This window comes from Pantherophis guttatus, chromosome 4 (assembly GCF_059756535.1).
Source record: "Pantherophis guttatus breed Tessera chromosome 4, ASM5975653v1, whole genome shotgun sequence".
Lineage (NCBI taxonomy): Eukaryota > Metazoa > Chordata > Lepidosauria > Squamata > Colubridae > Pantherophis > Pantherophis guttatus.
The window spans coordinates 128,766,861-128,791,238 of NC_142066.1; the positions used below are offsets into that span (position 1 = coordinate 128,766,861).

The 24,378-nt window shown below is 35.0% G+C and overlaps 1 protein-coding gene across 11 annotated transcripts in view; it reads right to left on the bottom strand.

Moving 5' to 3' along the window:
- DYNC1I1 (dynein cytoplasmic 1 intermediate chain 1) overlaps positions 1–24,378 on the bottom strand; it is a 212,867-nt gene that overhangs the window by 24,891 nt on the left and 163,598 nt on the right. For 8 of the 11 annotated variants that reach the window (XM_034402096.3, XM_034402098.3, XM_034402094.3 and 5 more), the window contains one exon: positions 8,720–8,860. The exons of 2 other annotated variants lie outside the window; for them this stretch is intronic. In XM_034402096.3, coding sequence (XP_034257987.1) covers positions 8,720–8,860 — 141 coding nt within the window. Of the gene's footprint in view, positions 1–8,719; positions 8,861–16,448; positions 24,192–24,378 lie in introns of those variants that run through there. One more of the 11 variants, XM_087892762.1, reaches the window with a different exon arrangement.

Genomic DNA, 24,378 nt, shown 5'->3' on the forward strand with positions numbered 1-24,378 from the left:
TATGAGGAGCTGCAAAAGCTAAACTGGTCAAATCAAGAGCACAGCAGCCATGCCGTACAGTAAACTGGTCTACATATTCTATATATTGCACAATAACAACTATATGTAAATATGAAATCTGAAGACTGAAGTTGAATCAACTGAGGTTTCTGAATTAAAATCAGTTTAGATTAAATAAATCACGTGGAATATCACCTGGATTATCATGTACACATAATTTCCATTGCTTTATAAAATCAAATCATTCAGTAACAAGTAAACAAGTAAGTAAATATCACAGAAATGGATTCAAATTTTAGCTCATAAGATCGTTAGTAAGGTAATTTTGACTAAGATCTATTCAATTTCTTACCAGTCATTGGCTGGACTCTACAAACCTCAATCTAATAGCAAACATTAAGATAAAGGAAAGGATTTCAAAGTGGACACACACAACTTTGATGTTCTCTTTTATAGAATGGAAACTATGTGTTTCTTCCTGAAACTTTGCCTTGCTTGTCAGAAATAAGGTTACCCTGCTTCAATTGGTAGGTTTATAACCCCCCGCCTCTCCCAAAAAAAGAATTTATAAAAGATCAACTTTACTTCTTAGCTGATGTTCTGAGATTCTTTGGAATATTTTCAACAAAATTTATACAAATAAAAATAGCTTCTTAATATTTTCAATAGAGAATATGAATTACTTTAAAAATAACTATTTAAAAATAAAAATAAATAAAAAAGTACTTTTAATTTTTTTCAGGTGTCAATGCTTGCTAAATATTTGACAAATAACACTTTTATAATTAAGAAGCTATTTTTATTTGTATAAATTTGCATTTAAAATCACACAAATATACCAGAGTATATATGAAGACCATCTGAGAGACTTATCAGTTTCTTTGATAAGTGAATTAAGAAGTTACAAAAAGACTTTTTCAGAAGTTCCCAATCAGAGTTGGAATATTATTCCTTAGGACCAACATTGTCTTCTCCAAAACATCTGATTAAAACCCTTTAACTTTCCCAGGTTTTTCTATTTTTTGAGTTTAATGTCTCATGTATCAATTGTTCATGCACTGCTAACATGCAAGCTGGGGAATTCTGGGAGTTGGGCCATATATCTTAAAGATGCCAAGGTTGAAAAAACACTGCTACAGATTAATGTATTATGTTGTGAGTGAAGGACTGTCCAAAAATTTTAAAATTAAAAACCTAACTTAAAAGTATAAAAAAATATGCTACAAATTACAATATAACAAAAACATTAAGCATATGATTACAGCCCCATAGATTTGCTCTGCTTACAATGAAAAAAACATACTAAAACTGCAATTCAATTTGTGATTGAACCAATAAATAAGCATAGATAGAACTACAGTATTTGGGGGGGGGAAATGTTAATTTGTGGAGAAATTATTAAAACAAACTTGTTTATTTAATTTTAAAGCATATAATCCTTGTTTATAGAAGTCTAGACAAATTAGAACAATGCTCCAAATAGTTTGGGTATTCTATCAGGAATTCTGGTTTTATTTCAAAATTTAGCATCCAAATGTAAAATGAATACCTATCTGAAAAGTACTAAATCTGGAAAGAGGTATTAGCTTTCTCTCTCTAAACTATGGCATCCATCATTCAAACAGAATGGTGTTTCATCCAAACAGAACAATTTTTCTCATTTGAGAACAAACATTGGAACTCAAGAGTAGAAAGTTCAAAAGAATTGATTGAATCATTTAATAGCTGTCCTTACATGGTCCTGAAATCCAATTTTTAAACAACTTTAATTAATTATTAATTCAAGTCACATGAAGGCCAGTTTGGTGCAGTAGTTAAGATACTGGCCTAGAAACCAGAAGGCTGTGACACTCCCTTAAGCATAAGCATGAAATCTTTCTGGGTGACATTTGGCTAGTCACCCTCTCTCAACCAAGTCCACTTAACAGGATTGCTATTGTAGGGAAAATAAGAGGTAATATTATTATGTTTGCTGCCTTGAGTTGACCAACGTATATTTTAAAACAAGATGCAATAAAAGATTAATGTAATAATAGTAATAATGTATTATTTCCAATATGAAAGAATTGGCAGAAAAATGTTAACTACATTCGATATATATTCGGGATATAATGAAAATTACATTCATGAAGACAACTAAATATGAATATAACTAAAAACTATATTCATAAGGAGGCATGAATAAGGAATTTTATTTTAGCTCAAATGGAAGAAAATACAATTAACGATAACATTTTTTCCTCAAATCATGCCATTTTAGATAAATGGTTACTAAGAAAATGAGGAAGTATAGACCAATGGATATTTGTTAGAGTTTTATTATTATTATTATTGTTGTTGTTGTTGTTGTTGTTGTTATTAAATAGGTCAAGCATGAAATAGAAAAAATACCACTTTCATTTGATAGATAACTAATATCTGATTAGCAACTATTTTAAGCTTTAAGGATTCCCCTTATTGCTTTTAATTTGAGATAAACAAGTACATCCAAACTCCCATAATCAGCCAAGGGTTACAAAAAACCTGCATCAAAAGATAACTAATTCAATTCTTTTAACAAACAGAAAGCCAATAATAGTGCTTTAAAAAAGGAATTCTACATGCATCAAGAATTTTGTAAGCTAAAATTTACCTACATATGTCCATGAAACAATTTCAAGATAATTGTATCGAGTTGCCAAATACAGCCTTCCCTGATTGTGTGAATTCTGTTATATGCTCCAACACAGACATCTCTGTTCTTTGGTCCTGCTGACTATGAATTCTATTATCGGTAGTGCCAATACATCTGGAAAGCACCAGATTCAGAAAATTGTTATACATTATTATGTATTACACTTATAAGGACAAACTTTTGTCACAAACTTTTTAGGTTGTGATCCCTGCTCACTTTCCGAGAGGCGATGGTTCATTTTGTCAAGCTTAATATACCTGAATTATAATGTTCATGTTTTGGTGTCAACTTTTAGTCTTTGCATTGTTTTGATATTCTTACTAATTTGTATTTCTGCTTGCATTTCCCATCAAAACAATATCTTCTTCACCATTATCTATTTTGAATATTTAAGAAAAAAGCAGAATATAAATGTTGAGACTAAATTAATTAAACTATGAACTTGGAAAATTGCTATGTTATTGTCCCAAGAATTCAACACTGCAGCTTCTTCCAAGAATTGCAGCAAGAAACCTTTCCAAGACCTTTTTGTAAATACCACAAACATTTAAGGCCCATTTTATACCAACCATGTATACATCTATAATCTGTTTCTAATTAGCTTTGCCATTATTTACTTGAAATGCTCAAAGCAACTTCTAGGAACAAAGCTCCTATGACCTGTCATTTCAAGTTGTGCTATGGATCGGTAGGTTCACTGTACTCAACTGAAAGTCCATATTGTATATCTTTGCTACAATAAAAACACACAATGTGGCATCTTACAAGTTATATATTGCCAACACTCTTGTCTGTAATTGAGTCGCATCAAAATATTTAGCTTAAGCTGATCAATAACTTGATCCCAAACTTGTGGAAAAACAAATTCAATTTAAATCACTGGGAACTGAAGTGCAAGATTTTCAAAATTTCCAATGATTTAAACTGGAAATTTGAAAATCGTACCACCAGTTCTAAAACAATGTCTGCCTTTTTACCACAAAATTATAATGCTAACCAACTTGCCTCTCAATAATTTTGCCTCTTTATTAAACAGATTAGTCTATTAAAGCTGTGGTGTTGCAACCATGTTATTAGTCTAAAATAAATCCTTCTATCTAGTAACAAATCAGATTTTTCTGTGATTATAGACATGTAGAACTAAAAACCAAATTATTAAAGCTAAGGGTTTGATTCAAACTAGGGCATTTTAATTTTATTGGAAGTGATCTAAGTTTAGGACTGGCTTTGCTTTATCTCTTAAAGTGGTGCCCAATGCGCTTAATGCTGCCTGGATTGTGGCCCAATACTTCTCAGGGAATAAAACCGTTGTTTTGTACAATTTTAAATTGTCAGGCAAAGGATCAAAAGGAAAATCGCTTTCAGTTGTTAAAGCATTTTCTCCTTGGTTGCTACTGTGGGTCTCTGATTAGTTTTTACTGGCAATGTGCTTGTGTTGAATTTATTCCTGCTGGTGTCCTAATGGGGGAGAAAAAAAGAGGGAAAAAAATCTTGACATTTCTTCATGCAACATACACTAGCAGTCCAAATTAAACAAATGAGAGTAAAGTAAATCTTATGGCTATATTCTTGTTCAATTTCACAAGCTCTTTTGCCCTGATCAAAGAACAATTTCAACATCCTATGTAAAGAAGACTCACTGTGTCAATTAAAAAGGGGACGTATTTCTTCCCATTCATTTTAAAAGCAGATTTGCTCTTAAGAATTTTTAGAATATTGATAGTCAAATCTCCTAACAATAATATCTGTAAAGATGTGTTCCCTCTTCCAAATTGTCCCCTTACCTCAAAGTAAAAAACTGAAGGGGAAAAATCCTCCCTATTCAGCTACTTTATAATTAAGCTGCCTCTGAAACTTCCTGCTAAGAGCACTTCAAAAGTTCTACAGTCTCTACTTGACAATCCAGTTTTCAGCATTTGTCCTTCCTTACCTGTCTTACATGATTTACAGCCAAATCAGTAAACATGTATATTTTCTTTCTACTATGAAATACATTAGTGATGTGAAAGGAAGACTAAATAAAAAGTGAAGAAAAAGAAAATCATTAACATATTGCTTTTGCTATATTGGCTGAGTTAATTCCGTGCTATATCTCCACTTATACATAAATTCATTCTCATCTGCCCCCTTCACATACCATCCAATTTGTTAAAATTTGTCTTGCCTTAACAGTGCCTGCCTCACACATGTATCGTACCAATACATACTCTGGATTTTCTGTTCTTGCTAATACAGCTATTCTTCTGCAGCTACAAAAGTGAAATGTGTTATCATTATTACTTACTTTCATATAGCTGCTTTATAGGTCCCATTGCTTTATTCTCCATTACCTTATTGTTATCTTACAATTCTATCAGAATTTCAGCTAAAGAACACTTCAAAATGCACTGATGTTAGTTTGTATGAGGTAATAGTTATCAGAACTCAAGTTCAAACCTTGGTTGTGGCATTGTTTCTGAATAGCAAGATTGTTCTTGGGGAAAAAAAGGGGAATAAAAGGTTCAAGAGACCATTTCTGTAAAAATAAAGAACACGCACTCTTATTTCATGGGGAAAGTGAAGAAACTGCACATCTTTTGAATTCAGAATAAAATAACATGAGACAAAATAATAAAGGACAGCAAAAACAACTACGGCAAAAATATTGATTTTCATGAACCAAATGTATCTTCTCAAATTCTCCCTTTTTATTATCTCCCATTTCAGCTCTTTCAATGCTAAATAGGCAACAATCTTTTCTCTATCCGATTCCTCTTTTTATATTTCTGGCTGCTACTAGAATGGAAATCTTTGCTCTTACATTTCAAAAATTTAATTGCAAGACAAGCTTTGCAAAGAAAAAAAGTGTGTGTGTGCTTCGAAAAAGAAAATATATACTGCACAAAAGGCTGAAAGCTCTCAAAATATTTATTTAGAACATGTATAACCCATATCTCAGTTTAAAAACAGAAGACTCTCACATAACATAAATAGGAACTAAATAATAATGGTAACTTAAAGTATAAGAATTAATGATACTAATTTGATTTAAACTACAATATGCTTTATAGCAGCCCTTGTTTGCTAAATATGAATTCAGAATATCCCAAGGATATTTCATTTATTATTTTTACTTTTGCAGTAAAGCAAGGTTTTATTGTGGTAAGCCTTGCCACAATAAATGTAAAATGATAATGTATCTGCCTTTATCAGCCTATGTACATGCCTGATAGATATGTACATAATTTCCTGAGAAATCACCTCCAAATAACAAATGAACTTTACAAAAGTGAGGCATTCTCCTGGTTACTTTTCAGAATAAAACTGATTATCTATTAAGTAATAAATATCCTAACTTAGGCCATATCTTTAAATGCAAGACTGTGAAAGAGAAGTTCAGAACTGATTGAAATCCTTAAGTCTGCAAGCAAAGAATTTTCTCCCATGCAGTCTTTTTTCTTCAGGAAAAATATGAGGAAAAAGTGGTTCTTTCTAGTCTAACTTGTCTTAACGAACAACTGATATTCCACCTGTGTCTGCTAGTTGATTGTCCATAAAAGAACACTAGAAAAATATAACTCATTTATTATAATCGTAAGTGGAGCTTCCTTCTGCTATATGTGTAAATCAGACCTAATTGCAAGGACGCTAGTCAGGATTTGCACAGAAATTGTAATCTGAAAAAATATTATACTTAGTTTTAGGTATGTTCACCACCTTGAGATACATATAAAAAATGAAGGATAAAAATCTAATACTAAAATGCTTCATGTTTTTAAAATAGATAATTTAAAAATTATGCATATTTTTTAAAATAGTTGAGAAAAAAACACTATAAATCCACTAACTCTACAGACACAATATTTTATTGACATTTTCTCAGCTTATTTTCTCTATTAATCAGTGTAAATCTACATTTCTTCAGAAGCAATTTTTCCTCTACTTGTGTTAAAATGATGTAATTCACATCATTTTATCACTCTATTCCTGGGTTTAGCGTTTCCATGTATTTTTATTTTCCCCATATTACTGTGAAGCTGAGAGGAAGTTTGCACATTGCACTAAATCATAGTTTATCATAGTTTACTGAATGGACAAAAGTAGCTGGATTCATGTAATATGCTATGCGACAAACTATAATTTGCAAATCACAATAGCTAGGTTCACAAAGTCACAGTAAAATTATCCAGAATCAGGATTGCTACTTAACACTGCAGTACAAAATACTACTAGAGAAGTAGTAATAGCCAAAATTCAAACAGGGTTGCACATACATGCATCCGTATCCAGGAAGATGCCCCACTGAATTCAGTGGGCTAAATACTGAGTAAATAATTAAATAGAATCAGGCAGTACTTATATTTAAAATGATAGCCAATATAAATTCCAGAATTTAACAAGATTTGATCTTTATCTTTAAACCCAACCGTGTACAGCTTTAGGCCTACTCAATTTAATGAACATGGTCCTAACCCAGTAAGGAAAGGACTGAAACCATGCAGCTTTTGCTCAAATTCTTTTGTTATAAAAAGAACTATTTTGTTTTTTTCAGGATGTTTTTTACAGTGTAATGTTGTGCATGGTCACTCACAAATACATATCCCAGAATGCAGTCTTGGATTGAATTTATCCACTACACAAAACAATGGTTTTGTTTAACCATGATACATAGCAGTGTATACACCTCAAATGAGCTATCTTCAAATACGCAGACTGAGATTTCCAGCATTCCAGTGAAGAATGCCAAGTGGTGAGAATTGTAAAAGATGCTCTACCAGGATGTACAATGTCCAGGTTAAGCAAAGCCAGTTTCCTGAATAATTACACCTGGCTGGGTTATCGCCAACATGTTAACCATGGTTTGCAAACCAAAATAGCTGAGTTATTATTATAGCACAATATTAAGCTAAAAACAAACAAGCTGTTATATCTTAAATATATTGAATCAGATACTTGAGTTATACACAAAAAGAACTTGTCAACAAACTAAGTTTCTTTTTAATCCATGATCCTATATAAACTTCTGCAGTAAAGTAGAAAAATATTAAAGGAAATTTGTCAGAATGCATTGTGCATTTAACACAACCACAAATGTTAGCATATTAACAATTAAATAAGAGTTAATCAATTTGCTCTGAAGACCTCTGTTTGTGTTTCTGGATAAAAAAATAAGAAACGGTTCTTGAGCTATTTGACCATTGTTAAGCCTGCTATTTACACTAAGTATAAAGCTTGCAGGCCCCAAGGAAAAATTATCCTTTGTAACATAGAGAAGCATGGTTAAAGGAGGGGCGGGGAAGGTTAGGGGTGATTATTACAAAATTATTCACCTATCCCCAAAAAGCAAATCACTTTTTGTTGCCGTCTATAAATAGATAAAAGTGAGGCTATAGATGCCAGCCTACACCTCCCATCATTTTCAGCCAATATAACCTTCCTGGCTGGGAATGAAGGGAAATATAGCCCACCACAAACGGGAAGTTTCCCTAAAGGAATCTGGCACAGTCGAGTGGGAGGAGTAGATACTGTCGCCCATTAGACGCCAGCCCCTCTGCAGAAGAGGACAGCTGCCTTCACGTGGCGCACCGGGCCTCGTGTGGTGATAATAATCGAGTATCAGTGGCAATATTTTTCCACAAATCAGCAAAAGCGACTGTGCAACCGGGGGGTCTTCCCCTACACTTCTGGTAGATTTTCAGGCTTTTCGATTTGCCAGAGAGAAAGGAAAATGAATAAAGGGTGAAAGAAGTATTTAATTTAGACACCGTACATAGAGAGAGAAAAAGCTTCCTGCGAGGAAGACCACGGCTGGGCTAGTCCCTGGAAGCCTAAGGCGTGGGAATCTGTGGCAGCGTTGGGTAGGGCCATGGAGAGACAAAAGTCCATTTTTCCCCCTCAAATGAATACGCAGTACAAGCCACTAAGAGGCTTGGTCTAAGGAAGGCAACGTAGCCCACTTCTCTTCCCTGCTTTCTTTGCAAAAGTTTTTGTTTTTTTAAAGAAAGAATAGGCAAGAAACTCGCCAACTCCCTCCTCTCCCAAGCCCCGATCCTCTCCCCGCCTCACCTCGGTGTCATTATTCAGGTTCCAGAGATCCAATCGGCCCATCCCGTCGACGCAGGCGAAGAGCGCGGGGTGCACGGGGGACCACATGACGTCGTAGACATAGTCGGCATTGTCTTCAAAGGAGTAGAGCGGCTTGTTGTGCTGCAAAAGGGGGGGCAAAAAAGCAGAGGGGAAGGGCAGGAAGACTTCGTGGCGCTACTGCCGCCTCGGGCTGTCTGGAGAGTCTAATTAAAAACTTTGCACATTCAACCAAGTGTCATAAAACTTTCCGCAGATGAAAGGTCCGAGGACGCAGAAGGCGGGCCTGCGGCGGCGCTCTCCCGGGGGGCAGCCACCGGCGGGGGGGGGAGAGCGTACGAGAAATTATTGGGAAGGGGAATGATTTCCAAGACTTTGCATACTGCATAAGTAAAAGGTGCTGCTGCTACTGCTACTACAACGCGGAGGGAGTAGGGAAACGCTACCCGTAGTTTATGCTATAGGATCGACTAGCCGGCTAGTCAGAAAAATCTTTCCTCGTTCCTCTTTCACATACGCTCGCGCGTACACCCAGAAGTCTCCGGAGAGATTCCCGCTCTGCAAGCGAAGACGGTGACTGCCACCTAGTGCTCCTTGCGCAAAGTCGCAAATAGCGCAAGCAGCTTGCGCTAAATTCCAAAGCCCGGCACCAACTTTTCCTATTCTTCATCCTCTCATCAGCTAAATTAATGCCTGAACTCGGTCCCCTAAATGCTGTTCTCTCCCCTAGTCTGCACCATCGCCCTACGCTAATAGAACTGTCTAATCGAAACGCATCGCCTTAATTTCAAGCGTTTCCTTTGTTCTCCCCGTTTTTTCTTTTGTAAGAGCAATGACTCTAGATGGGTTTACAAATCTCACCCACCCCCAAACTTCGTGTTTTGAGATTCTCATTTCAGAAAAGAGGTGGCGAAGTTCAGAGCGTGCAGCTGCCAAGAGTGTGGCGCTGCCGCTTGACTTTTACGAGTTTACGCATCATTTCATTTCACAATAGACAGGCGGGCAAGACAAGTTTAAAAGTACATGGGAACTGTAACATATAATTGGGTGTCATGAATTATTCATTATACTTACTTGCTTCTCCTTATTCTCATTTCTGAATAATGGCTTTGCCTAATTCCCAAACAGTTAACAGTAAAATAACATTTAAATGACAATGAAAATTCCAGAAACTATAAAGAAATTAAATATTCTTATTATCCACCACAGAAATCTAAACAGGATTTTTCCATGTATGCAGGTGAATGGGTGAATATTTGTGTATATCTGTGAATATGCATGCATATGCAAACACAAATATACTTTAAAAATTTGGGAAGTTTCACTGTTAAATTTATGAGGATTTAACAATTTTTTAATAAGATGGAATTGATCATGAATCAAATATTCAGACATAGGACTGAACTTTTTAAACTATGACCAGTTTTTCAATAGTTGTTTAGTGTCAGAAGTGTTTCAGGGCAGCTGTGGAATTACCTGTCGCCTTTCAGATGTCAGCAAGCTATAATTTGCATTTCTATTATTTATGGCCAGTGGTGAGAGATGCAAGAAGTTGTAGAATCACATCTGGATGACCACAAATTCTTAGTATTATCTAAGAATTTTTCAGGATGTTCTTCATTTTGGTGGACAATTAACCTTATAGGAATTGAGTTGCATAAAATTTCTAGCCAGACCATACATTTTAGGATATCTAGATATGGACTGGTACACATTTACAATTCTCTATTGACTGTATACAATTTATCTCACTCCTTGTTTGGATGCATTCCTAATTTGATTAAGTCCTTTAGTGAACAGCATTCATTATTTCTGCCAAAATTCCAGAGACATTATCAAAGAATACCCAGATGTTCAAATTTGCCTTCTCAAGGTGACAAGACTAGCCTTTCTCAATCTGATAACCTTCCACAATTGTTAGACTAGGGTTTCCATCAACATTGGCAGGGAAGTTATGTGAGGTATTGTCCAAGACTTTTAGAGGCTGTATTGAAAGATGACCTCTGAAATAGTCCTTTTCTCAAGAGTGCTTCTGCATGAAACTTTTACTGTGCAAATGCCTTGACTCATACATGGCTTTTAAAAAGATCTCCCCCCCCCCCCACTATCTCGTTTATCATTTCCCATAATTTTTTCATTGCTCTTTTTCCTATGTGAGAAAGAATATTAAAGACCATAAAGCAAAAGAACCATTAGGGGTGGAAAATAGACTACATGGTAGCTATCATTCTTAACTTTACCATCATGAAATAAAATAGAAGGAAAATATTACTTGTTTCTTTAATGAATGTTCATTTTGCTTGCCTTTTTGATTTTCAATTTTCTTTCCAAAGGCAGCAACTCATCAGGTGATTCTTACAATTGTCAAATGTTGATGTTATAAAATCTAAATGGAAACTGAGCCCATGAAGAAGAATTTTAAAATATTGCTCAGTGTTTTCTCCCAATGTTTAGGCCATGTATTTTACAGGTGAACACATTGCATTATAAACATCTATAATCCATCCACTCACTTAAGTCTTCTGTTAAATCCTGCTTCTTTTATTCAGGCAATGATAGATGAATAATAACTTTTCATGTGAAGTAACAGGATTTGACATAATTCTGATGGCTTTAGAATGAGGTTAATATGATCAGCTTCTTAAGTACTGCATGTGAAGATACAAGTTACAAAACAGGCCCGGTTTAGGCTGTTCCCTAATAGAAGAGCTGCCATGTAAATACCAGAGGTAGCATGCTCATCCTATACGGTTTTCTAGCAATTTTTTGATAAATCCCTTATTTTGATGGCCTACCTCAAAGAATAGTATGTACACAGAAAGATGAAAATAAAAACTTGCATCTAGGGGTAAAGTTTCAACTGCCTCCCTAGTGTATCTGTGAGGATGATCTTTCTTAATCCAGGAGGCGCCATTCGTTAAGAACTTCACTACTTAAAGGAAATCATGTGGACATGTTCACAGGTTTTAACTAGCATTTAACTGCTTAAAAGCTACAACGAAATCTATCAGATTTGCTTTTTTCATGAGACAAGTCATTGCATAGAAAGAATAATTAAGACACATTTATGAATTGTATTTCCAGCTTGCAAAGTTCCTTTACTGTACTTATCAGAGAGCCGTATTGTTTTCACTGTGCTTTCATTTGGACAAATGTCTATGGAGATTCTCAATCATCCAGGCCATGGTTGTCCCCAGGGTGCTTTTCCAACAAGCAACTGGACTTTTGGGTTTTTCTTTGAAGATGTTTCACTTCTCCTCCAAAAAAGCTTCTTCAGCTCTGATTGGATGGTGGGGAATGGAAGGATTTATACTCCTTGCAGACAGCTGGTCATTTGCATTTTTTTAGAGAGTCATAAGGCCACCTGGAGATTCATCTGTCTCCTGATGGTGACCAGGTCACCTGAATAGTGCAAATGGGTGTGGAGCCTTCTTGAAACTGTTGAAAGGACTGTGTTGTAGACTGGAGATAGATTATGTTGCATACCTCTCCCCATTCAATTTTGACATAGATGATCTCTTTGACCCCTCTTTCAAACCAGTGGTTCTCTCTGTCCAAAATGTGGACTTTGCTGTCTTCAAAAGAGTGGCCTTTGACAAATGTCTTCAAAGAAAACCAGAAAGTCCAGTTGCCTCTTGAAAAAGCACTTTAGGGACATTCATTCAGAAAGCATACATAAATGTTTCCCAAAAGTTCTTAGATTTATTGAGTTGCTGCTACATTTTTTGTATCATTCTAAACTGGAATTTTTCCTAAACAAGGGTCCCTGAAACTGTTCCATTAAATTATGGAGATGTTTAGCAAACAATCATTAGTCTTCTCCAAAAATCAAGCAAGTTCCAGAATACCTTGTGATAAACTGATTATAATTAGTGTTCAAACTAGTACAAGTAGTCTTCAGTTTACAGCCATAATTAAGCCTGCAATTTTGGTCATAAATAAGGACTGTCATAAAGCAGTTACCAAGTGATCACACCTGATTTTACAACCTTTACTGTGGTGGTCATTAAGTGCTGATTGCCATGTGTCCAAAATACAATCACATGACTTGAGGTGGGGCCCAGATGTTCCAAATCATAAGTAGCTTTTTGGAGTGCATTGTAACTGAATGGTTGCACAGAACTACCTGTACAAACCTGAAGTTGCCAATGACATTTCAATTATATTTCTTCCAAATCATGTATGCAGTTAAGTACTGCAGCTTCACAGCCTTGCGTCCCCCACGAAACTCCCGAGAATACTGTTAAGTATGCTGATAATATTCAACAAAAGAACACATTCAAGAATTAGAGTTTTCCAAGATTTATGTTGAGGCGCTCTTAAGCTTAATAAGACACTTCATTTGGGGTCAGGGAAACACTAACTCTAATGTTGGTAGATATGAGTGGCTAAAAGAGAAGGGCTGAAAAAAAGTGCTTTTTGAATTTGTTCCATTCTTTCTTTAAGAATGTCATCCTTCTGTGTTTCTTGAAAGTCAATACTTCATGCTTGAAGCATGAAGGGAAGACAGCAAAAGAATATATAAAGGTTAAGGCTGTCTTGTCTACGTCTGCTGCAGAAAAAATACAACAGGTTGAAAGAGCAGAAAAGAGGAACAGATGTCTGGCATTCTTCTGGACTATCCATCATTAGCATTTCCAGATTAAAAAAAAATACAAAGGCAGCTGAAAGCACATTGAAGGTAGTTGGAAGGGATGAATGAGAATTGGTGACCGTGCCGCCATTGTAAGAGAAAGGGTGTGGCTTGCCATTTCAACTCAAAATGCTCCTTTGGTAAAATCGGTTCCTATGCAAGATTGTATAGCACTTTTTTGATTACCCTAAAAACAAAAATCTTTGCTTAAAGTATTTTTTTTCATTTATATCACCTTTCTCAAATGCAATATTTATTGTCCTTGGAAAAAATTCTGAAAATTGGAAGATGAATCATACAATTAAGATAGTGCTGCACAAATGAGGTTGTATTAGCTTTTTACTTAGTACATGATCTGAAATTATATCCACCTTTGATAGTAGTAATAAGTACCAACTTCTTGTCTTTGCCTTACAAGGAACTCATATATTCTGATAAAGAGGAAGCTGAATAACGGAAGGCTTTGTTTTCAAACTAGAACAGCCATTGTGTCTTACTTCCAATAGCTCCTGGTGCAACCTGACACTTTTGTTTTGTACATGGCAAAGTTTAATCTAACTTGCTGTGTAATCCTGTGCATATTTACTCAAAAGAAATATCCATTACTATCTAGTATGTCGGACTTTAGTCTTAAACTTCACTTGCATGGACATTTACAGTATTTATTCTAATTCCTCACTACTTTCTTGTTGTTGTTAACATTCATCCAGAACAAAAATATTAGGTAACCTGAAAAATTATTCATCTTTGGTCATTTTATGTAGGTCTAAAAAACTCTACTTTGGGATAATCTACCCTCAAGATCTTCAATACTTAAGGACTCTATAAATTTCTATCACATACTATGAGCTATTTTTTTAAGTTATTTCTATTTTCCTTGGTAAATTTGGACTTTGTGTTGGTTCTTAGTTGCCATATATATTTAATTTGTATTATACTGTAATTGTTTTTAATTGTTTTGTGATTGTTTGTCAGTCAGTGCCACTTGCTTGAGATGGGGGCTGTAGAAAATGAATAAATGAATGAATGAATTTGAGACCTTATGCTTTCAACTATTGTTGGCCTTTAGTATTGTACCTGAGAGGGTCATTTTACTAATGACATTTTACTAATACAATCACTTCTCCTAATAATAGATTCAGTTTCCATGAAATAAATTGTGTATGTGTGTGTTTATATAGGTGACAAAAATACTAATTGGATGGGGATAAAATTTGTTTAAATTGAATTTAAATTAATTTTTATAAATGTCATTGATTGTTCTACATATATTTTTTAATTTTCTTCTTCAGCCACCTTAAAAAGTACTGTTCTTGGAGGAACATGGCCTGAATCCACAAGTAAGTTTTTCAGAGTTGCATGAAGTTTGTGCATGCATAGCTATCTTTAACCTATTATGTGGAAGCTATTTCTAATTTCTGTTACTGTGCTGTGTACTTTCTTTTGATTTTTCTACTAATAAGTCTAAAAAACAAACAAATTGAAATGTTTTTGATATTCATGTAACCCAATTTTAACATAATTTATCATAATCTTTTTTTGTCAGTTGTTAAAAGCAAAAGAAGAAAACAAAAATGTAGCATGTCAGAAATAAAGTCTCCGTCAGGTTAAGCAAGTTCCTAGTGTTTACATGGGTTTGATTGTTATTATCATAGCAACATAAAAATAATTAAAATTACTATTACTGAATAGGGTTTGATTCATAACTGAAAGGGTTTGATTCACAGTCTGAAAAAAGTAAAATTAGCAGTGGACTGTAGAACACAGTGTTAAGCTTGGATTAGCAATGCTGGCTTTAGATTGATTGGTGTGAGTCTATTGCTTTTTCTCAACCTACTTCATACTGTAGGGTTACTGTAAAATAAAATGGATATATTTTTAAAAAAAAAACAGCTATGTGAAACAGTGGTGAACCAGCTGAAGTTTCCTGGATCAGGAGATGCTGAAGATATGACAATAATAATTTGTTTTGCATGTGGCTGCCCTTGAAGATTCAGAAAATGGTGCCAAATATATAGTACCTGTTGATCAGCACTAACTAGCTTAGAAGAATACCATCCATTTTCCTGGTGCTCCACTGGTCACCAGAAGACCAATTCAAGTGATCCCAGCACTAATTCTATTTATTACCTATAAAGCCCTATATAACTAGGGACCTTGCTAATTTCAGGAACTCTAGCTAGGAGACAATATTGGGGATCAAAGGTGTTGAGGACAAGACAACTTGTGTAAAATATCTTAGGTCAGACTAACTGCCATCTTCCAATCCTTTAGAAAAGTAGTAAAAATAGTTAAGTGCCATAGAGATTTTGGAAAGAGATTTTTAAAGCTTCTTCAATCAGCAACAGCAAGTGGGTTTTTTTATTGTTTTTATTTATTTATTTATTTATTTATTTATTTATTTATTTATTTATTTATTTATTTATTGGACTTATATGCCGCCCTTTCTTCACAAGGACTCAGGGCAGCTCACAGCAATAAGCAACAACAAGTCCAAATTAAAATTCAAACAATAAAAAAATCTTAAATTCCCATTAAAACCCCTTTAGTCCAGGCCAGCCTGGCGAAAAAACCATGTTTTAAGGTCACAGCCAAAAGAGCAAAGGTTGGGAGCCACCCAGAGCTTCAAGGGGAGCTGATTCCAGAGGGTAGGTGCGCCTACAGAGAAGGCTCGCTCTCTAGGGGCCGTCAGCCGACATTGCTTGGCCAATGGAACCCCAGTAGGCCCTCTCTGTGTGGCGCACTGGGCGATGGGGACCTGTTGCTGGCTGCAGGTGATCCGCCAGATACCCCGGGCCTAAGCCATGTAGGGCTTTATAGGTAATCACCAACACCTTGAACCTTATAAACTGCCTAAAGTTTGACAAGCAATCAGCCTTTCAAATTACTTAAATTAATAAAGCCCATACAAGTTAGACCATGATTTTTGTGATACAGAGATCTGGGCCTTTTGGGCAGCAGTGCTACTTTAGGAAACTCAATCTTACAGAAGCAGAAATCAATGTGTTCGAGAAAAATTGCAGTATAATGGTCAAAAGCACTCTGATTTTAAACAGTTAATAGAGCCAATTGGTCTTATTTCTTTCTCATTCTTTTGAGCTTTGATGCTTTAAATTACTGTTTTGTAGTCTTGATATATTACCTCATTTTATTATGTCATCTTTCATAGAACATGACTCAGATTCTTCAAATCTAAGTACAGTATGGATTAAAATTCAGAAAGAATATCTAAGAAAAATGCATAAATATATAAAGAAAAACAGCCCCTATGGCAAGTACCTTTTAAAAACTGAATACAACTGATGACGTGTCAGATCAGCCTGACAAAATATGATGTTACTTGGAGACAGAAATTATGCCAGCACTGGAGGCATAGAAGCTGAAGACATCCAACTCTATACTCGCCACTCTGCAAGATCACCTATTAACTTAAGAAGGCTTCTCTGTGAATAAATGGTTTTACAATTACTGCTAAAGGTTAAGCCTTTTGCTCAATTTCTATTTATCTATTAAAGCATTTCCACAGATTTATTATCAGCAAATGCAAAAGCTGCAGCTTATCAGAACTGAGTACAACTACTTGTATTTTACTTTTACATATTGCTCTGAATTTTCAGGATAGTCACTTTCTTCTACTCAAGTTGCCATTTGCTGAAACAGTATCTTTTCCTGTTTTAAACATTTATTTTTCTGCATGTTTGCAGCCGTTATTCTACCAATAACATACATATAGGTTATCCTATATAAAGAAAACTGTTATTTTGCACATATGACTGCTCAAGAAGTCTTTTTTAAAAATACAGTGATTACCGTGGGATAGATAAGCAAATTCAAGAAAAACATTGTGGAAAAACTCAGTGCTGACTTTTGACCACCTGACTTCGTTTTGGTTTTGCTCCTTCAAATTACCTAGAGAAAGACCATAATCTTCTCCTCATACAGCTGGATGGAAGCCAGACCTCTGGCTCCAGAGGTAAAGGGCAAAAAATAAAAAATCCTGCCTGAACAAGCAGCTCCACCCATTCCTTTGAATCACTTTGGCTTTTTGACAACAAAATTGAGCTCTGAAGAAAATTCATTCATTGCTTTAGTTCTGAGCAAAACTCAAAATGCTGAGCTTATACAACAGACAGAACTGTTATCATATAAGCCAATATGCTACTTACCAAATAGAGAGACACATGGTTCACTGAAATGATTAACATGCTCTGCATACATGCATGACTCTTTGCTGTGGGACATAATAAATTTAGTTGGAACTTCTTTTCTTTCCCAAAAATTGTTTGTTTGTTTTTTCCCCAGGCTCCATTTAAAGATGTTTAAATTGCCACAGAAAGGGGACCTTGAGTGCAGTGGCCAAAGATAAGACCAGCCAATTAGGGCAGAAGTCTTCAAACTTGAAGTCAAACTTGTGGACTTCAACTCCCAGAATTCTCCAGCCAGCTATGCTTGAAGTTTGAAGACCTCTGAATTAGGGCACTGTAGGACATTTATTCTATCTTGAAATGAATACGCCTATATTGCTATACTGCTCTATTAATCATTTGGGACCTAAACATTGTGAGAGTGTGGAAAGAAAACCCAGTTTTTATCCCATAGAGATAATTCATACTATCCACTTGTGAATGATAAATAGGAGATTTAATTCTCTCTTAAAATGAGTAGGCCTATACACTGCTCTAGTAATCACTTAAGACCTATATATTGTGACTGTGTGGAAAGAACACCCAGTTTTGATCCCCATAGAGATAATTCATACTGTCCACTTGTGAATGATAAATAGAAGATTTAACTGAAGTAAATAGAAATATATAGATATCTCATGCTAATAAATGGGTTCTATACTATGCATCTAAGCCCTTTTGAATTGCTGACTCATTAAAAAAATAGAAAAGGGATTTGTAAAAGTAAATACCACTATTGTATAGATTTGGAAGCATTTTCTTTTCACACAATTCAGAGGATTTTAAATCAAACCAACAGTCTGATAAACATTCAGCTTTATCTTTTGTGCATATTGCTCTTAGAGAAATTAAATTGATTTTAGTGTACATAGTTTTGACAAACAATTTTTCAAAATAAAATATATTTTTGTGCATCCATTTTTTGCATCTATAAATGTTCTCCTTCCATTTGTACATCCATAAATGTTATTATGCAAATGTTCTCAAAATATTGTGTACATTATAAAGTGCAGAGAGAAGTATATTTTGAAATTCATATTTTTTCTGCATATCTTCTCCATGAGGTTGTAATATATTTATTAGAACAATTTTTTTTCATTTTATATTTTAAAATTTCCTAGTGAAATATTTAGTAGATTCTGATTCCTAAGGTTGCCCTTAGTAAGTAAATGGAAGACAGAGACAGAGAAAATCAAAATGCCCAAGATAACCTATCATGGACTGCATAATATAATGATATTTTCAATCTCTTTCAAGACAGTTTTTAATCCTGAAATTTCTAGAAAGATGTATATTATATCATTTACTTTTTAACTCAGGAGGCTTAAGTTCTTCACAGTTATCTTTGTTGAATATCAGGATAATAATAAATGTGGTTTTCTTATAATTTAAATATATATCTCACTGGCTCAAGTTTGACTCAGCCTTCCATCCTTTCAAGATTGGTAAAATGAGGACCCAGATTGTTGGGGCAATATGCTGACTCTGTCAGTTTAGAGCTTAAAGAGGGCTGTGAAGCACTATGAAGCAGTATATAAATTTAATTGCTACTGCTATAACCATTGCACAGGCTCTCAGAAATGTACAGTAATTAAACATTTGAAATAAGATATTCACAATGGTGTTAAAACAAATAAATGTATAAGGCAAAAAACCAAACATCTATTAGTGAGTCAAACTGAACAATTACCATTATGACCCTCTGGAATAAAACTTCCAGAAAATCATAATTTTCTTATTTGGTGTTACTGCAGATTTTACCTTGCTAGTCCTGAGTGACCCACTTTAGGAGGTGGTGCTCATCTCCATTTCTTAAGCCAAAGAGCTAGCATTGTCCAGATGTGTTTCTGCAATTATGTGGCCAGCATCACATCATGATGCAGCACAAAGTGTTCAGTGAATCATGGAACACTGTTACCTTCTCACATGGTTATATGTGACACCTTTCATCTACTTACATTTGCATGCTTTCAAACTGTTAAGTTGAAAGAAGCTGGGACAAGTGATGGCAGTCACTCTGTCTTGCAGCATTCGGGTCTCAAAATGCTGAGTTGTAGACCTTTAATGATCTAAGACCCAGCGTCCTAACTACTGAGCTATCTTGTCCCTATAATAGTAGAAGATGATATAATTTCTAACAGGAGGCTTTCTCATCCTCTATAATTCACTAGCCTGAAAGATCATCAGATGTTTTCTTGTGATATGTGAACACAACAGATCATTCCTAATTAGAAGAGGTAGCCTTGTGGGTACCTCAGTGCCAATCCAAGCTGACAACCAGCACTTCGAATTGCATTTGGGAGCTAATATCAATAGGGACTCTTATTGATAAAAGTAACAAGGTGGGAAGCAATCAGAGGAAAAAATTACAACCAAATATTACTGCTCTCCAATAGGTGTATGTGTTCATGTGCGTACTGAAAATTCATATTGTTCCATGGCAGAATGTTTAGCAATCAACTAAACGAATGAGAATTACCTTACATTATTCTAATTTGGCAAAATAAAGAATGAGTACTCTCGGGATGCTATTTTTGCATAACAGGTGAAACAAAACAATCACTTCACAAATACATGGCACAACATAGGAGAGCAAACCCTCAGGAGAAGGTTTAGCAGTCCATCAGCATTTGAAAAACAAAGGCTACTCTTTTGAAGACAGCAAAGTCCACATTCTGTATAGAGAGGACCACTGGTTTGAAAGAGGGATAAAAGAGACAATTTATGTTAACATTGAGCAGCCCTCTTTCAATAGAGGGGGAAGGATAAAATACTACCTATCTCATGTCTACAACACAGTATTTTCAGCAGTTCTAAGAAATATTCCACCCCCATTTGCACTTTAATACAGGTGACCCTGAAGGCACAAACCCCCAAGTGGCCTCAAGAGCTTTTAGGGAGAGTGCTAACAACCAGATGACTGCAAAGAAATATGATCCTTCCAATCCATCCACTCACCCCCGCAACCCCCATTCTATGAGAACAAAAGCTTCCATCACTCCCCAGCATCCTGCCAGAAATGATGAAGCTTCTTGGATGAGAAGTGAAACGTCTTCTTCCTCAAAGAAAAAACAGTCCAGATACCTTTTGAAAAAGCATCTTTGAGACAACTATGACCTGGATGACTGAGAATCTCCTCACACCCAGAGATGTTCTGAGACATTTCAACTTTACCTATGAGCACAATAATCCTTTCTGGGAAAGGGACAGGTAGCTGCAGACAAAACAAAGGTTGAATAACCATATAGAACTGTTTGCCTTGCATTGTATAGGAATGTTGTGTCCTACTAAGGTGAAACTTAGATCACAGAAGAATTAAATAAGCATCTGTTTAAATTATTTTCTTGAAACAAATTAAGGGGGGGGAAACAGATTAGGAGGAAGGATGCATGAGTATAAAGCAAACATGTGCTTGCTTTGGGAATACCAATTGACCAAGACGGTGCAAGTGGGAGTCAAAGGAAATTAATTTAAGAAGAAAGAAAAAAAATCAAAGGCAAAGCTTCCTGCCAGTCCTACTGTACCTGACCACATGGAAGAAACCACATTTAAGACTCCAAGCGTCTCTCTCTTCTTAGATTTTACCAGAACCCCATCCCCCCAATAAGGACCAGAAGCAATGAAAAGCAAAAGATTAATCAGTATATTACGTCATCCACTTTGAGACAGAGAAAAAGAACAGGAAAATTGTGGAAATTGTGTTTAAGGAGGAATGTGTTATTTCTTGAACTATGTGACAAAATATTGTAAGACCGTGATATATTTTTCAGTAAGCCATATCATTTATCATGCTGTTAAATGTCTCTTTCTAGTTTAACACATAGAAATCCTTAGCAAAGTCAGGGGTTGAACCTTGGAAAGGCTGCAGGAAGCATGAAGAACCTAAGCCTAGACTCATTGGCATCAATGGGAATTTCTTTTCAAAGCATCATTTCAGGTGAACACTTTTCTTCAGGATTGCGGGGGCTATTTTTCCATAGCTGCTATTATTCTAATTACTCAATCCTAACTAATTGATGAAATTTATTTATAATTTTTAAAACTATCCATTATATGGTAGTTTTCAACCTACTACCACAATTGGGACCAGAATTTCAATTTGTTAAGGCAGTTGTTAAATAAGTCCTCCCCAAATTTATGACTTTCTTTCCCATGGTTGTTAAGTGAATCATTGCAATTATTAAAGTAATCACATGGTCTTTAAACAAATGTGGCTGACCTCATTGACTTTGTTGTTGAAAGATCACAAGTAGTGATCACATGACCCTGGGAAGCTGCAACAATTATAAATATGTGACAATTGTCAAGCACTCAAATTTTGATCATGTGACTGTAGGGATGCTGTGATGGTTATAAGACCACGGGCTGGTCACAGTTACTTCTTCAGACCCTTTCTAATTTTGAATGATCATTAAATGAATGATTAAGTTGAAAACTATCTGTAGCAGCCTCAATGACTTACAGTAATATCATTCAATATTCTTTTTTGCCCCCTTGTCTTTGAGTTCCTCTTTTACCACTTTATCATTTCATCCATCTAGTTAAACCTTCTTTTCCATGTAGTCTCTCTGCTATCTAATATGAAGCCCAAACCCAAATGATATTTCTTATTAATTTCTGCATAGGTCAATTAAAAGATTCTTGCTAGGAAGTAGGGGAAGATAGATGAGGCAACATAACCATGTTGTATCAGAACAGTGATGTTGCTTAGAAATATGTACCTATGCTAAAGTGAAAACTGAACATCAGGGAATAATAATAACATATTTAACAGTGTAGTATAGCTCCTGCAGTAGTCCCCAAAATGTTCCTAACAGAATTCCAATATTTATATTGTATTGCATACAAAATTTATATACATTAAAGAATAAAAATGTTGACTATACAGTATATTTTCCATAGTATTAGATATAGAATTAATGAGTGAATAAAGCAGTTAAAAATTGCATTTTTAAATCCTGTTTGAACTTGTACAGTTCCCCAAAGTATTCCTTTTGATGCATGGCAGAATAAAGAGATGCTCTAATAAAACAATGTCTAAAAGATGCAAATCTGTTTTTTATTCATGTGGAATAGTATAATTCTCCTGTATGATAATAGGGTACACATAGGGATTGCTGTACGTTAACATTAGCTAATAATCCTTGGTATCTAATAGTGAACAGGTGGCCTTCAGGAAAGACTTTACATGTTCAAAGCACTAATGCACTGAAATCTTAGCTAATACCAGGATATATCTTGATTTTGGGGGCATTTTAATTCAGCTTTCATGGGTGTGCTATGATCTCCTGATTCAATGATCAAAATTATATTGGTTTCATGGACTAAAACTGCATCCTAGACAACAAAGACAGGCAAATTTAAATAATTTATGTCAAAAAATGAGCATTTTACAGTTATTATATACTTCAGAACAAGGTGTCTTTTCTTGAATTATATGTTAACATTTCCCTACGTTCGTAAAGATTATGGCTTCTAGGAACTGTTGTTAGAAGATTAATGTTTTGTAGGGACCTAAGAGTTCTTTCCCATGATAGATTACTTTAGTTCTTGGAGATATGCTATAATTAGAAAGGTTCATGTAATGGGTCTCTCTTGATGTCTTTGGGGAAAAACTAGAGTTGGGTGATTGAAAATGTGCTTTGTACAGAAAGGCTTGAAGTTTACATTTTGGTATCACATAGATGGCATTTCCTTTCATTTTTGGTACGTCAGGAAGGGTTCAAGAAACATTTACTAGATAATTATATTCAGCACAACTTCTATATGATTTACAGACTAGCATCATTTGATATTCATGATGCAATGTTGATAATATTAATATTGATGGTTTCCACCACTAATATTGCTACATAATAGTGTGCAGCAACCAACATCTGACATTATCCAATATGAAGTAATCAGTGCTTCATTTCAGGAGTATGCAATCCATCTGAATATCTGACCTTCCAAAAGAATTTAGCAAAATTTATATTAATTTCATGTATTTATTCACTCATTCAAACAAGCGGATTATTATGGGCTTTTTCTTAAACTTTTTGAAATTGGAATATAAAGAAAAATGTCATATTAAAATCTAAGCTCTTCAGAAAATTCATTCTATTTTGAAATAGGCAGAGTTTTATATCAACTTGTACAAGCTTAAGTGTTTAACGAATACTTTCATAAATACCATAAAAAGTACCAAGCTATTTAAATTCAGGTTTATTGTGTTTGTAATACAATAAACTTGAATTTAAATCCAGATTTCAATGAATGATCTTATACAGCTCCTCATATCTCAGCTTTTATTTGCAGCTTGGGAAAAATGGCAATATAGATGCCACAATCATCCAGTGATATTATAATGAGTTAACCATTTTTTATAGCTAATTAACATCAAATGTTACATACTATAAGCAAGCTCAAGCTCTATCCTTATAGAAATACCAACAGTTAGAATGACTGTTCCCAGTACATGGGTGGAGGGATTTGGATGACTCTCATCCCTTTCTCCTCAACCCTGCATGCTTACTTCTACATCATAGTTACCTTATATGAATGGAAACTTTTTCCTAAGCTTCAGTGCAGCTGAAAACGGTACCCTCTTCTGGCCTGCATCAACATACTATTGCTTCTGACCCAACAATTCTGAGCTCTGGAGGAATAGTAATATGAGTTTGTGAAAAAAGAAACTGGAAGAATGTTGGATAAATAAAATGCCTATATAGATATGTGAATGTATGAGAAAGATACATTTACATATCGATAGGAGGCAAGGAAGTTATATAGTCTTCTGGGTATTTTTACCCAGAAACTACTGGAAAATAGTTCTGAAGAAGTTA